At 51.7% G+C, this 14181-nt stretch overlaps 4 protein-coding genes across 4 annotated transcripts; 2 read left to right on the top strand and 2 right to left on the bottom strand.

Annotated features, from left to right (window-relative positions):
- Window positions 1–2823: 2823 nt before the first annotated feature.
- LAESUDRAFT_231452 (uncharacterized protein) lies at window positions 2824–3371 on the bottom strand. Its single transcript, XM_040901663.1, has 3 exons — window positions 3335–3371; window positions 2996–3276; window positions 2824–2947 (listed from the first exon to the last, which is right to left on the bottom strand). Exon 2 carries the CDS (start codon window positions 3254–3256, stop codon window positions 2996–2998), a length of 261 nt encoding a protein of 86 aa, XP_040763188.1. The 5' UTR covers window positions 3257–3276; window positions 3335–3371; the 3' UTR covers window positions 2824–2947.
- Window positions 3372–5321: 1950 nt separating this feature from the next.
- Window positions 5322–6159, top strand: LAESUDRAFT_231413 (uncharacterized protein). The gene is made up of 2 exons (XM_040901662.1): window positions 5322–5605; window positions 5656–6159. The coding sequence occupies exons 1-2, from the start codon at window positions 5494–5496 to the stop codon at window positions 6075–6077; spliced, it is 534 nt and encodes a 177-aa protein (XP_040763187.1). The 5' UTR covers window positions 5322–5493; the 3' UTR covers window positions 6078–6159.
- A 2225-nt stretch (window positions 6160–8384) lies between these two features.
- Window positions 8385–9360, bottom strand: LAESUDRAFT_231133 (uncharacterized protein). The gene is made up of 4 exons (XM_040901661.1): window positions 9209–9360; window positions 8781–9155; window positions 8690–8726; window positions 8385–8634 (listed from the first exon to the last, which is right to left on the bottom strand). Exons 2-4 carry the CDS (start codon window positions 9005–9007, stop codon window positions 8437–8439), a joined length of 462 nt encoding a protein of 153 aa, XP_040763186.1. The 5' UTR covers window positions 9008–9155; window positions 9209–9360; the 3' UTR covers window positions 8385–8436.
- Window positions 9361–12318: 2958 nt separating this feature from the next.
- On the top strand, window positions 12319–14168 carry LAESUDRAFT_655895 (DUF1479-domain-containing protein; the record flags this gene model as incomplete). Its single annotated transcript, XM_040904582.1, has 8 exons — window positions 12319–12519; window positions 12579–12689; window positions 12750–12813; window positions 12878–13268; window positions 13330–13634; window positions 13686–13782; window positions 13847–13900; window positions 13970–14168. 8 exons carry the CDS (start codon window positions 12319–12321, stop codon window positions 14166–14168), a joined length of 1422 nt encoding a protein of 473 aa, XP_040763185.1.
- Window positions 14169–14181: the final 13 nt, after the last annotated feature.

Here is a 14181-nt window from a genome sequence, read left to right as displayed (position 1 = left end):
GGTGGAGGTCCCTGGAGGCTAGAAGGATGCCCCATGGCCGATATTGCCCTTTTCAGTCGGCCGAAATCTCGTCATTTTCAGGCGGTACAGTTCTACCGTGTTGCGCGGCGCACAGTTCAATAAGGTTTCCGGAATGACCGCGGTACGTTATCTACGAGAGAGCGAAATTTTGCACCTGACTCAATTGTTCACACTGTTATGATGTCCACGAACATGTCATGATGGGTCCTGATTTGATTCCAATCAATCAAGTTAGACTTGCGACCTCGATTACATAGTCTGATTTAGATGCCTGCAACCTGTACACCCTGCAAAGCATCTGCATCGTAGTCCGACATTGCCAAGTTTCAAGAGGATTGCAACATTAGCTCATGACGCGAACGCGTCTGTAGCGCGGGGCATCTTCGGGTAGGACTCGTCGCGTGAAAGTCCTTGAAGGCTCCGGAAGACCTTCATCAGGAAAACTAAAATCCGGCCTTTATCCGCTTGCCGTCACCGAAAAGGACAGTGAGTCCGAGAAAGTCTCCGGATCTCGATTGCAAGTTGTTTTGCCTCCGAGTTGAGAGCTTCTTATCGTGTGTTTATCGACTTTTACAAATCAAAATCAGCGAGAACAAGTCGAAAAGGGAGTTCTTGAGCCACAAGTCGATTTTAGTTTCCTGACGTTGCTACATTTCAGTGCCATGTGGACACCACAGAATACCATTTGTATGGGCCTCACCGCGCTACTTTGATTACCTGCATATGTCAGATACTCTCATGCCTTATCGCTGTCAGTCTCGCCCTCGGCGAAGGTGGATCACGCTTTGCCGGGCGCGCGGAGGCGGGGAAAGTCCGCTCCATCGGTCTGGATGCCCGCCGACTGCTCAGTTCGCCCCATTCAGAGTACCCGCAGATGCGGACGCGAGCACGACAGCAATAACATCGCGCGCGAACGAAATTCTTGCGGAAGACGCTGACACCCCGCCGTAAAGACCATATCTGCGACATCGGGATTGTGCGGAGAACAGGAGAGTCATAATTATACATTTCACTGTGTCTTGTATAGCGACACTTACGGATACAGTTTTTCAGTGCCATCGGACCGTATTGGTCATCGGTACAGAGGTCGGTTGCTGTTTCATGACTCATTCACCACATGATTCTGCGGTGAGCATCGATTGACGGGCGTAGATACCTGTGACATTGTCTCATCATGCGGATTCGACTCTGTCGCAGCCGATTTTCCAGCCTAACTCACTAACCAAACCATGAAGGCCGCTGCTGGACCTAACGCTTGTCTGGGATAGTCCCTAACCATCTATCGGTTAGCGGGAGGCGTCTCATGTGGCACATTATCGATATTCTCCAGCACTTCGACTTCCCGTCGCACATCATTTCGGGGGTTTTCGCGGACTACACTGAGCACAGATGAGCATGACACCTATCCTTGAGCGGCCAAAAGCGTCTACAATAAGTTTTTATTTCTATGCGTGAGTAAGTACCCAAAATGTTCCGAGCGCGCAGCCCAGTCTATGTTACCCCGTGCCGCATACATCCCCTCCTGAGTACGGGATGGCTCTCCCATGGTCAAACATCGCGATCGTCCAGCGGACATCATGATCCCTCCATCAGCTGACGACTAGCAGTTTAGGGTAGGAAGACGAGGCAGGAGCTACGGTCCAGCACTTTCGTATCAGGAGTGCGTCGTTTTTTACAGCACCTCTAGTAAGCCGTACGCGCTGCTCGCGAGTCTGGTGGCATACTATGTGTCGTTGGCAATGCTGTTTATTCTGCCTCCGGTGAGTGGCATATAGCGGCCATGATCTCAGGAGTCAGAGTCGGACGCTAGCGCTGCTGCTCGAGCAGCCTGCTCTGCCGCCGCTGGTGTGGGAGGGCTGTGTCCTTACCTCCGCGAGCGCGCTCGCAGACGTGCTGATCGGGCGCCTCGAGAAGCCTTCGCGTCTCCAGTCCGACAGCCAATTGGTTGATGCGTAGGTGACTGGAAGACTGAAGGAAGGTCGGTGAGAACGAGAGATGTTGTTAACTGCTGGGGAAATTGTCTGTTAACCGTTCGTGAATGCGTATGATATGTTTGGATCATGCATCTATGCCTTCTGCTAGATTCGTAGACGACGCAATGGGACTTATACAATATTCGGTGAGTTTCCCAGAGGCAATTGCGACGCCTGTCAACAACGTCTATGCAAAGTAGACTTGTGATATCATTTAGATTGATCTCATCTGCAAGCTATGCTAACTTTGCAGAAGGAAAATTACTCACGAGAGTATCTCGGTGTTTCACGCTATACAAATCAAGCAAACCAAATTCACATTTATTCCAATGCTCCGATTGCTGATAACAGCCTGTATCAATCTACTCTTTGGCCGGCATCCGACTTGCACCATGGCCACGCGTCAATGTGATTGACTGAACTGACACTGACCGATGCGATTGACACGGACGTCTCCTGAACACACCGAGATCATACCGTGATCTCGGTGTGAATAGCGTCCTGCGTTGCATATTTAGATGTTGAGGATGTGACCATTGGCGGCTTATTTAGTCACTCTGGACGTTTCAGCGATTACGATGAAGCAGGTGTATCAATCACTGACTTAATGCCGCACAGTCCACATACCTTCATGAGACGGGGATATACAATGCATAGGAAGAGTTGGTGATGCTCCGACATGTATCATGTTCTATTTTGTTCGACTGGTCTGACTTGGTCCACAGGTTCACCGATGACAGCTCCTTCTCGGGAAAAATATGGACGACCGCACCTTTCGAAAGCATTGTGACATTGAGAAGACTTTCTTCTGCAAATTCACATTCCAAACGACGTTTTCAATTTCTCAACGTAATCCAACTACCCGTACACAGCTGAACCTTCCATCGTCTGTTCACGCATGCTCTGTCCTCGATGCCTATTGCCTGCGGGGACGATCTAAGCTTCTGTGCAGCCTAGTGTGCCAGTCAGCATAGAGAACGGCAATTAATGGACAAGAGTACCTAGGCGTAGCAAGAGTCATGGTAGTTCTCGCGGCCCTCGCTCGGGTCGGTGCAGCAGCGGCTGAACGAACCGAAGTCAGCGCCGACGTTACAGTAGGTGGGTCCTTCCCATTCGCCGCCCGTCTGGACGCAGCAAATCTCGGAAACAGTATTGGCAGATCCTCCATCGGGGTAGACGCAGTAGCAGCGGTAGGCTACGGCCTTCTGCGCTACGAACACGAGCACGAGCGCGGTGCGGACGAATGTCGAAAACGTAGTCATGGCGTTCAAATTCCTGCTATCTGCAAAACACGTCGGTGAGCGAGATGTCGCTGGATGAGATACAATAGCTGGACTGACGTATAGGCGATGAGATACTTGTCGGTTGGGACCTGGTGGGAGGTCATCCCAAGGCGGGCCTTTATATATTTTCGGGTCCTTGGCCTCCGTTGCGCCCCCTAAAACCCATGGGTTCATGATGGAGCAGTGCAACTTTGCTATCGTTCGATGGTGGCCGGTGCATGTCCTGGACCCGCGTGCAGCCAGGAACCCAACGAAACACGAAAGCTCCGCTTGACGTGTTCCATTCCAACACACGCTGCATGCGATCACCGGCCTTGACTAAAAACACTGTCATGAGCGGCAGATATGAGGGTATGTCGAGACTTCTCCCGCGCTCATGTCTCGATTGGTGTCGTCCATAATTTTATGCTGCTACCTTGCTCGAAGAGTGAGCATGTCGTAGTAGGTTGAAGATGCACGTACCGTGAGCCACTTCCTCTATGCTGGAAAGATTGGGTTCGACACCCAATGGTAAACCTGCGATGAAAAGCATGCTGGCACTATCCAGAAATATCTGCAGCCATTAATGTTCATCAGAAAAAACAAATCCAACTTTTATCCGCTTGCGGTCACAAAAAAAGACTGTGAATCCGCCGAGAAAGGATCTCGATCTCCTTTTCTCCGGGTTGAGAGCTTCTTATGGTGTGCTTATTCGCCTCTACAAGTCAAAATCAACATCACGAAGTTTCTCGAGCCACAGGTCGATTTGATTCTTCGCAACCACGTTCCTGTTAGCCACAGCCCTATCAGACGCCTCACCGTGAGAGTCCCGTGAAATGCAAGCGCTGGTAATGGCGCCAACCAGATCAGCCGACCGCTCTGAATGTTTCGAGGACACGCCCGTTGAACATCATGCCATCTCAGGTCTGCCGGCCCCGAAAAGGTCACAGAAGTGAATTCCATGGGGCAGAATCAAGGAAGCTTCCTCAGCCGTAAGCGGGGGGTGTTCGCATATAGCAAACCTTTTTTTGTTTTCTCTTTTGTTTCGCATCACTGATGAGCTCTTAGTCCACTGCCTACAGAAATTCAACGGGGGTATGTTGCAACAAGACGCGTTGGTGATGTGGTCATGGACCACCTTGGACTTCACGCTCATTGTGGAGTAATTCATAGGTGTTGAACCAAGCTGTACATCCTATATACCTTCAATCCGGAGTGCAGCAAGAGAAATTTCCAAAGTATCGCATGCCACATCGTGCATCAAATTGCAGCTTGCTCGTGCTGATCTTCGACAGATTCGCCACGATACTGATGTACATCTTTTGCTCTGTAGACAAGCCCCATGGTGACCCCCGGCACCAACAGTACCCGGCAGTCCCGGCCAGACCCCCCCCGCACTGTTAATTCCACTCCGAAGCAAAATTCGCTCAATATACTTTCCTTCCCGACCCTTGCCTGCTGCTCAGCGTGCCCCTCTTGTGCCGCCTCTATTCGTCTTTCCTATGTATAGGTTGGCTCCCATGCCTGGTCAGTGCGTCCGGTATGTGTCACAATACCCACGCTGTTGAGCTCGCTTCTTGTCCATCAGAAGAGAAGAGAGCCAGAATTCATAGAATGACAAATATATCACTCTGGAAATTCCGAAATGCTCGTTCTCTCCATGCAGTCGTTGATGGATGATGAAGACAAGAACACCTTAGAAGCTAACCTCATTCTGTTTGTATTCGCGAGCTGGCGGATTGGATACGTAAATGACAGCCTTCCCAGAGGCTGCATGATCATGTATTGCATTTCATGCCCGTCTGGCCTCAGCTCATGATCGATATCAGGGCAGAATGACGCTTCGCATGACAACGTCGCGAAGGCGCAAGTTTCACTCACAATGCATGAGTCCTTCTCTTTTCCCCTATCTATTGACAGCAGTGTCGTTGTCCTACTGGCGGTGCCCACAATGGCGTATGACGAGCTTGTCTGTGTGCGTAGAAATCCAAATTATCGGGAATCTACTGCATCGATCCGTATCCGCTTGTGCTGAAGTAGTCGATCTAGGTGCTCTCCGTGGCCAATGCCCGTGACGTGGTGACTTTGCTGGCTGGGAAGAACGATACTCTAGAACGCGTCTTCAATCTGGAGGCAGAGTGTTTCACCGTTCACGGTGATGAAGCCGATGCAAGGGAGAATTTGACACATTCAAATGGAAGCATGGGTCGGGGAGGAGTGGGTGTATTCAATTGCTCATGACAATATGCCATGTTCTGGACCGAGCGAGGTTGCCCTTCAAGTCCAAGACCGACTGGCGAGGTTCCTCAATCAAATTCTGTTCTTGGATTCCGCCGGCACAAATAAGAGGTTTGGTTGCATCTCCTAAATCTCCGTGACTGTAGCTTATACTTTCGCAGAGGTATTCGATGACCTTTTTCGCTCACCGCGCTTTCTCCTGCATGCGTTCATGGGAGCACCTGCGGGTTGCGCCCAGCCTCTTCCCACGGGGAGGGGGGAGTATCGAGCCAACGTATACTCATGTAGCGCCCCTTGCTCCTCGATGTCCGCCGCCGAACAAACCCGCTCAGGTGACCCCAGTAAGTCTGGCCGAACCGATTGCCACCATCATGCCAACCAGCCGTCGTCCTCGCTTCATCCCTGGCCGCTGCGTCGCATCCGCGGTCCACGCGTAAAGCCTCCCATGCTGCAGCTGATCTTTACTGGGAAGAGGACGGTAGCTCCCCGCCCTTTTATGACGTGTTCGGTTAAGGCAAGCTGTCAGAATACTCAGGAGTCATGTCATGACAGGCCTTGTCAACCACAGCACGCTGCCGGATAAGGGCCTAGGTAGTACTATACTACCCCTCGCAGGGAGGATCTCGGGAGGCTAGAAGGATGGCCCATGGCCAAAAATCACTGTTGTTAGTCGGGAAAGTTCTGTCACACCCAGGCGGTACAGTTGAAATCGTGTTCCGCGGCGCATAGTTCAGTAAGATCTTCGGAATGACGGCGGTACGTTATCTTACGAGATAGCGGAATCCACAAGTTTTTGCACCTGACTAAATTGTTCTCACAGATGTTCGACGTCTCAAAGCGGGCATCGCAGACTTTCAAGATTGTATTCAATGGTTCGAGTCTATCCTTTTTGCGATATGCACGAATATATGATTATTGGGCTCTGAGTTGATTCCGATAATTGAGTCAAAGTCACATCCTCGATCATATAGCCTGATTGACATTCCTGCAACCTCTACATCCTGCAAAGCAACTGCATCGCAGTGCGACATTTCCAATTTTCAAGACGGTCGCAACATCAGTCCATGCTACGAACGCATCTATAACGCGGCGCATTCTCAGACGGGACTCGTCAGGTGCAAGTCTGTGAAGACGCTGGAAGACTTTCTTCGTCAAAAGATTCAAATCCGGTTCTTCCCCGCTTGCTGTCACCCACAAGGACAGTGAGTCCGAGGAATTGTACAAACCAAAATCAGCGAAAAGTCTGAAAGGAGGTTCTTGGGCCACAAGTCGATGCATTTTTTGATGTTGCTACATCATTTCGGTGCCATGTGGACACCACAGAACATCATTTATATGGGCCGCGTCGCACTATCTTGCTCTTATGCCGTATTGCTGTCGGATTCGCCCTCGGCTAAGGAGAGTCACACTTTGCCGGGTGCGCGGGGCGGGGAAATTCCGCTCCGTGGGTCTGGACGCTTTCTGACCGCTCGGTTCGTTCTATTCGAAGAACCCGCAGATGCGGACGCGAGCACGATGGCACTGATGTCTCACGCGAACAAAATTCTTGCGGCAGACGCAGACGCTGAGTCATGAAGGAGAGTCGCAATGATACATTTTACGGTGTCTCGTATAGCGATACTTACGGATACGTATTGCTTCCGTGCCGTCGGACCGTATTGGAGATCGGGTTCGGAGATGGTTTGATGCGCGTCGATTGCTGTTTCACGACTCATCCGGCAACTTGGGATTCACTCGCCACACGATCCTGCGGTGAGCATCTATTGACAAGCGTAGATACCTAGAATGAGCATTTATTGTCTCATCATGTGAATTTAATTCTGTCCCAGCCTATTTCCCGCCCTAACTCACTAAGCAAATCATGAAGGTCGCTGCTGGATCTCTCTCCGCGCTGGACAAGTCCTGACCGTCTATCGCTTAACGAGAGGCGCCTCGGGTGGCACTAAGCACCGGTATGCATGACACTTATCTATGAACGGCTAAGAGCATCTAAACTGAGTTTTGTCTATGTGCCGATAGGTATCCAAGATGTTCCGAGCGCGCAGCCCAGTCTATGTTACCCCGTGCCGCCGCATGCATTCCCTCTCAGGTACGGCATGGCCTATCCCATGGCATGATTCGGCGTGTTTCACAGAGAAGTCAGCTGCGACATCATTTGACACTGTCCGTGCTCATTATACCTGCGGTTTTATGTGGATTGATTTGATCAGCAAGCTATGCTCAGTTTCTACAACGACAATTACTCACGAGAGGAAACTTTGACGTTGTGCAAATCAACTTGATATCTATTCTGATGCTGGTAACAGTCGCCTTTTGTTACATATTCTAGTCGGCATCTGACTTATACCTTGGTCATATGTGATTGCGATTCGGTTCCTTGGTAACCGATGTGACCACGGACATCTCCTGGACACACCGAAATTATGGCGTGCATAGCGCCCTGCTTTGTGTCGCTTATATGTTGACGTTGCGACGGCTGCAGGGCTATACACTCACTCTGGCTGTTGCAGCAATTGCGATAAAGCAGCAGGTGAATCAATCACTGACATTGCGACACACACTTCACATACCTTTCATCGGAAGGAGATACACAACGAATACTACGAAGAGCTGCTGGTGCTGTGCTAGTTGTTCGACTGTCATGTTTGCATTACAGATAATCCGACGACAAGTCCCTTCCTGGGAGAAATATGGAACGGTCGCACCTTTCGAAGCTGTTGTAACATTGAGAAGACTTTGTTACTCAAGTGAAGAGTTCAGACGACATATTTCAATTTCTGAACGCGAAACAACGGCCCATATCCGACTGAAACACCCTCCATAATCGGTTCATCCATGCTCTGGCTTTCATCCCTAGCACCCTGCCGAGACTATCTAACTTTCTCTACAGCCTAACAGTGTGTGAGTCAACATACAGAACGCCAAGTCATGCGCAACGTTACCTAGAGCGGGAGATTGTAGCAAGAGTCATGGTAGTTCTGGCGGTTCTCGCTCGGGTCGACGCAGCAAGCGCTGAACGAAGTGTAGTCACTTCCGACATCGCAGTAGACGGGTCCTTCCCATATGCCACCGGTCCTGGCGCAGCAACTCTCGGAAACACTATTAGCAGATCCTCCATCGGGGTAGATGCAGTAGCACTCGTAGGCGAGCGCGTTCTGTGCTACGAGCACGAGCACGAGCGCGGTGCGTACGAATGCCGAAAACGTAGTCATGGCGTTCAAATTCTTGCTGTCTGAATGATCAGTGAGCTAGATGTCGCAGAATGAGAGACGATAGCTGGACTGACTTGTGAGTGATGAGATACTTGTCGATTGGGGACTGGAGGGAGGTTATCGCAAGTCGAGCCTTTATATGATTTTCGGGTCTTTGGCCTGCATTAGCCCCCTGAAACCCATTGTTCACGATGGAGCATTGCGACTTTGTGATCGCTCGACTCGGATGGTGCATGTCCTGGCCATATTTCGCCCACGTGCCGCTTGGAACCCGATGAAAGCTCCGCTCGACGTGTTTCATTCCAGGCACGGTGCTCTTCCCTACAATGCGATCATCGGCCTTGACTCAAAAAGGGCATGGAAAGATGGATATGAATGAATGTCGAGACTTCTCCCGCACTCGCGTCTCGTTTGGCGACGTCCATACTTCGTCTTCCTCCTTTGTGCTGCTATCTTGCTCGAAAAGTGAGCATGTCGTAGGTTGAGGGTGTAAGCCACTAACCCTGCACGATAAGGATGAGTTCGACACCTATTAGTGCATCATGCAATGGAAAAGAAGCGAGCCCATCGAAATCAGGCAGCTGGTACGGTCCCAAAATTGCTGCAACCATTATTCTGCCGTAACCATGTCCCTCGAATTTTCTGTGAACGGCTTTTGGTCATTCCATTGTACTATCAAACGCTGCCTGTTAGTGCTGGAGTACCACGACCCTGCATGCCGTCACCGTGAGTTCACCGTGAAAAGCGCGAGCGCTGATGATAGCGCCAATCAGATTAGCCGACCACTCGGAATCTTTCGAGTTCACGCACGTTGGACACCATGCCATCGCAGGTCTGCCGACCCCGAGGAACTCATCGGAAGCGAATGGCATGGGATAGGCGCCAGGAAGCTAAGCCGTGATGTTTCTGTCAAGCAAATCATTGTTGACACGACATGGCATCGCTCAACAGCTCTTCAAGGTCCACGGCCTGCAAAAAATTAGCAAAGGGACTTTTCGACGAAAACCGACGTGGTGGTCATGGACCGCCTTACTCATTATAGAGTGATTCACTGTGTCCTATTCATCATCATTTTTTTGAGTGCAGAAAGAGTGATTTGCAAACTGTCGGCGCCTATCATATCATTTATCAAATTGCAGGTTGCTGGCGCTAGTCTTGGTCCGGTTTGCATAATTCTGTTCTATCCTGTAGACAAGACCGATGACAGCTCTTGGAACCTACGAGCCCATGATCACGGCCAGGCTCAAAGACCGACTCCCTCTCCCAAGCACGATCACTTACTAGGAAGCAAGTTCTCGACCCCGAAGCTTGCTTCTTGTCCGTCAGAAGAGAAGATACGCCAGACTCCATAGATTGACAAAAATATGACTCTGAAAATTCCAAAATGCTCGTTCTGTCTCCATGCGGTCGTCGATGGATGCTGAAGACATGAATGATTGGAAGCTGTTCTCATTTTGTTCATATCCGCGAGCTGGCAGGTGCATGGTAGCCCTTTCAGAGACCGCATGACCTTGTACCCCAATTCATGCCCGTATGTCCTCAACTCATGTCCAGCATCAAGGCAGAATACTAACGCCTCACATGAGAACATCCGAAAGGCACACCTGGTGGTGCCCACAATGGTGTGCGACGAGCTTCTTAGTGTGCATATAAATGCCCATTGTCGGGGACCTATTGCATCTACCCGTATACGCTTTTGCTGTACTAGTCAATTTAGATGTTCTCTGCGACAAATGCCCACGACGTGCCTCTGCTCGGAAGAAAGGTACTCTCGACCGTGTTTTCGTCGGCAAGCCTCCTGCGAAGTGTTCTTCACGGTGACCAACGGTGTCTTGAATATGCATCGTGACAGCTGACTCGAAGCTGAGGCCGAGTATGATGACCCTTATTGTACGGTGGGCCCGATAAAAGGGAGAAAGCGACATATTCAAATGGAGGTTTCCAATTGCATCGTTACCCGAGGTACCTTTTCGTTTGTCCGTGACAATCTGCCGTGCTCTGGACCGCGAGATTGCAAGTTCAAGACCGACTGGCGATTTATTGTAAACAAGCTTCTATTTTTCTGGATTCCGGCTCGATTGAATCTCCTCCATCTCCGCGACTTTCGCTTCCTCTTTTCGCTGTGATATCCGATCACTTTTTTTTCACTCTCCGCGCTATTTCTGGAGCGCCTGCCTGAGGGGGTAACTGTGGATGACGCCCAGCCTTTTTTCACGGTGGATGTCGAGCCAACATGTTCCAAACAAGCATACTGAGGTCCGAGGAGGCACAAGTCCGAAATGTGGCCGAATCCATGACCCGCCATCCTGTTTACCCCCCTTCGTCCTCGCTTGCATCTCTGGTGCCCTTCGTCGCGTCCGCGGTCCGCACGTGAAGCCTCCCATGCCGCAGCTGATCTCTACTAGGAAGAGACCTGGTAGCTTCCCTTCTTCATTACGCGCTCGGTCCAGGAGAGCTGTCAGAAACATCAGGAGTCATGGCATTCCTTGTCGACCACAGCACGCTTCTGGACAAGACCCACAAGAGGCTAGTACTGTCCCTGCAGGGGAGATCTCTGGAGGCTAGAAGAATGAACAATATCACCCTTATCAGTCAGGTACGATCTGTCATGACCAGGAGATGCATTTGAACCCGTGTTACGCGGCGCATAGTCCAAAGAGCTTTCCGGAACGACGGCGGTACGTTATCCTACGAGAGGGCGCAATCCACGATCTTTGGCACCAGACCCCAATGTCCATACATCTGATCAACGCGTCAAAACCAGTGCCGCAGACTTCCAAAGCTTTGTTCAAAGGTCCGCGCCTATTCTCCTTGTGATGCCCATGGACATGTCACATTGGGCTCTGTTTTGATTTTGATAATCAAGTTAGACTCATGATCATGACCTCGATTATATAGCCTGATTTACATGCCTGCAACCTTCATGTCCTGAAGAACATCTGTATCATAGTCCGACATTGCCAAGTTTCAGGAGGTCGCAACATCAACGTTAACTCATGCTGCGAACGCGTCTATGGCGCGGCGAATCCTCGGATCCGCCGCGTCGCGTGAAAGTCTTCGAAGGCTCTGGAAGATAGCATCAGGAAAACTCAAATCGACTTGTGGCTCGAGAACGTTCTTTTTGACTTGTTCTTGCTGGTATTGGCCTGTGCAAGCGGATAAGTTCACGATAAGAAGCTTCCAAACCAGAAAAAAGGTTCAAAACAAGAAGGTCCTGAGGCTTTCTCGAGCTTACTGTCCTTTTTGGTGACCGCAAGCGGATAAAAGTGTCCTAAGCCGGATTTGATTTTTCCTGATGCTAGAGACCTGCCATATTTCTGCGCCATGTGGACACCGCAGAACATCATTTGTATGGGCCGCACCGCGCTATATCGACTGCCTGCGATGATGCCGTACGGCCGTCAGTCTCGTGGATGATGGGTAGCCTAGTCGAAAACTATCATCTGACGATAGTCGCACACAGCGGTACCGAGTGCTGAGATTATGAACTTGAAATTTGTGCTGACTCTCCCATCAAAGTCGCCCCGTCTTTCTCACTGCCTCTATGCGACTGCCGTCATGGCCTCAAATTCCGCATCCCTACCTCACCAACCTTCGAATGGCTCAGGGGATATGCTACGAATCCCCAAGAAAGAAGGGACAGTCAAGGACATATCCGATAAGCCTATGGATGAGCCCGAGGAGCTGCCGCCGCGTTTTGCTGCGTTGAAAAGAGACATCTGTACGAATCCGGCAGCAATGGAGAAGACATGGCGCAGTGTGTTGAAGGAGCTCGAGGGCGCCGTTGCGGAGATCGAGCAGAAAGGAGCAGATGTTGGTATATTCCAGAGCAGTCTGTTTCTGGGGTTGATTCACAGCGCTTCGCGCGGCAGGTCATCCCACAGGTCGCCTACTCGGACATTGTACGTGGCCTGTCCGATGAGCAAATCAAGGACATCAAGCACCGCGGCGTGGTAATTGTCAAGGGCGGAGTTCCTTGCGATGTGCGTTTCAGGCCGCGCGGCATTCACTGCCATGTAATTTCTGACAGCTTCGGAATCTAGGAGGCATTAGTGTGGAAGGAGTCTATCACAGATTACATCGCGAGGAACAAGGAGCACGTCACAGGTAGGCCCTTGGACAAGCCGATCCGCACGTGCAGTCACGAAAATTGCGCGATTATGGCACACAGGTACTCCCCCCGAAAAGATAGTCTTTTACGAGCTGTACAACTCGCTCGCACAAGTCCGCGCACGGACGCATCCCGCGCTGCTCGGCACGCAGAAAGCGCTCCTTTCCCTCTGGCACGCTTCTCCGCCTCCCATCCCCTCGCTCGCACATACCGTCAGCCTTCGCACGCCAATCTCGTACTTCGACCGTCTGCGTATGCGACCGCCAGGCCCGTCCGTGTTCACGCTCGGCCCGCACATCGACGGGGGCGGGATCGAGCGCTGGGAAGACCCGGGCTTCCGCGCGTGTTTTCGCGCGATACTCGCAGACGCAGACGGCGAAGGATGGCGCACGCACGATCCGTTTGACGCGAGCCCACGGCTGGGTGCGCGACAGGACCTGTACAACGCTGCGTGAGTGCCTGCCTACAACCTCGGCACAGTCCCGTCGCTTGTGTCTGACATGCCCGCGCAGGAATCAATGCACCGTCTTCCGTCCCTGGCAGGGCTGGACGGCGCTCTCGACCGCATCGCAGAACGAGGGCACGTTGCGGGTGCTTCCGTTGCTCTCGCTGGCGACCGCGTACATCATGCTCCGGCCGTTCTTCCGCCCAGCCACTTCCTCGGCGGATGAATGGGAGCTCGACCTAACGAGCAGCGCGTTCCCTGGCAGCCGCCCGGGAAGAACGCAGTATCTGAGCGGCGTGACGCACCCACATCTGAAGCTTGCGAAGACGATCGTGAGCATCCCAAAGGTTGAACCCGGAGATCAAGTCTACTGTGCGTTCGCCGGGCACGCGAATCGGGAGGACTGCTGATGCATTTTACCAGGGCACTGCGACCTTGTTCACGCAGTTGAGAACGAGCACAACGGCAGGGAGGATTCTTCCGTGATATACATACCTGCCACACCTCTCACAGAGTACAAGTGAGTCTTCCGCCTTCCTCATCAGGATCGTTGGGTAGATTAGTTGAGCGCAACGGTTTCACAGCGCCAGATACCTCCGCACTCAACGTGAGACTTTCCTCGCTGGCCTTCCCGCCCCGTGAGTCGGACCTCGCTTCATTAAACCCTCTTTCATCTCTTACTCAAGCTGGTTCATTCATACCCATAGGGATTTCCCCATCGGCGAAGGCGAGTCGCGCTTTGTCGGGCGCGCGGGGACGGGGGACGTCCGCTCCATGGGTCTGGATGCCCGCCGAGTGCTTGGCTTCGCCCCATTCGAAGTACCCACAGATGCAGACGCGAGCGAGACGGCACTGATAGAGCGCGCGAACGAAATTCTTGCGGCCGACGCGGACGCCGCGAAATGAAGGCCAGATCTGT

This window comes from Laetiporus sulphureus (genome assembly GCF_001632365.1).
Source record: "Laetiporus sulphureus 93-53 unplaced genomic scaffold LAESUscaffold_26, whole genome shotgun sequence".
Taxonomy (NCBI): Eukaryota; Fungi; Basidiomycota; class Agaricomycetes; order Polyporales; family Laetiporaceae; genus Laetiporus; species Laetiporus sulphureus.
Note: the sequence above shows the minus strand (reverse complement) of the source record. Positions and strands in the feature narration are given on the sequence as shown.

Bases quoted from the DNA above. Each gene is read 5' to 3' on its own strand.
- LAESUDRAFT_231452 (XM_040901663.1), bottom strand. From the start codon at position 3,256: ATGACTACGTTTTCGACATTCGTCCGCACCGCGCTCGTGCTCGTGTTC.
- LAESUDRAFT_231413 (XM_040901662.1), top strand. From the start codon at position 5,494: ATGACAATATGCCATGTTCTGGACCGAGCGAGGTTGCCCTTCAAGTCC. The intron at 5,606-5,655 runs GTTTGGTTGCAT...ATACTTTCGCAG, and splicing joins TCCGCCGGCACAAATAAGAG to AGGTATTCGATGACCTTTTT.
- LAESUDRAFT_231133 (XM_040901661.1), bottom strand. From the start codon at position 9,007: ATGAAACACGTCGAGCGGAGCTTTCATCGGGTTCCAAGCGGCACGTGG. The intron at 8,727-8,780 runs GTCAGTCCAGCT...CTGATCATTCAG, and splicing joins AAGTATCTCATCACTCACAA to ACAGCAAGAATTTGAACGCC. The intron at 8,635-8,689 runs ATTCGTACGCAC...GCGCTCGCCTAC, and splicing joins GCCATGACTACGTTTTCGGC to GAGTGCTACTGCATCTACCC.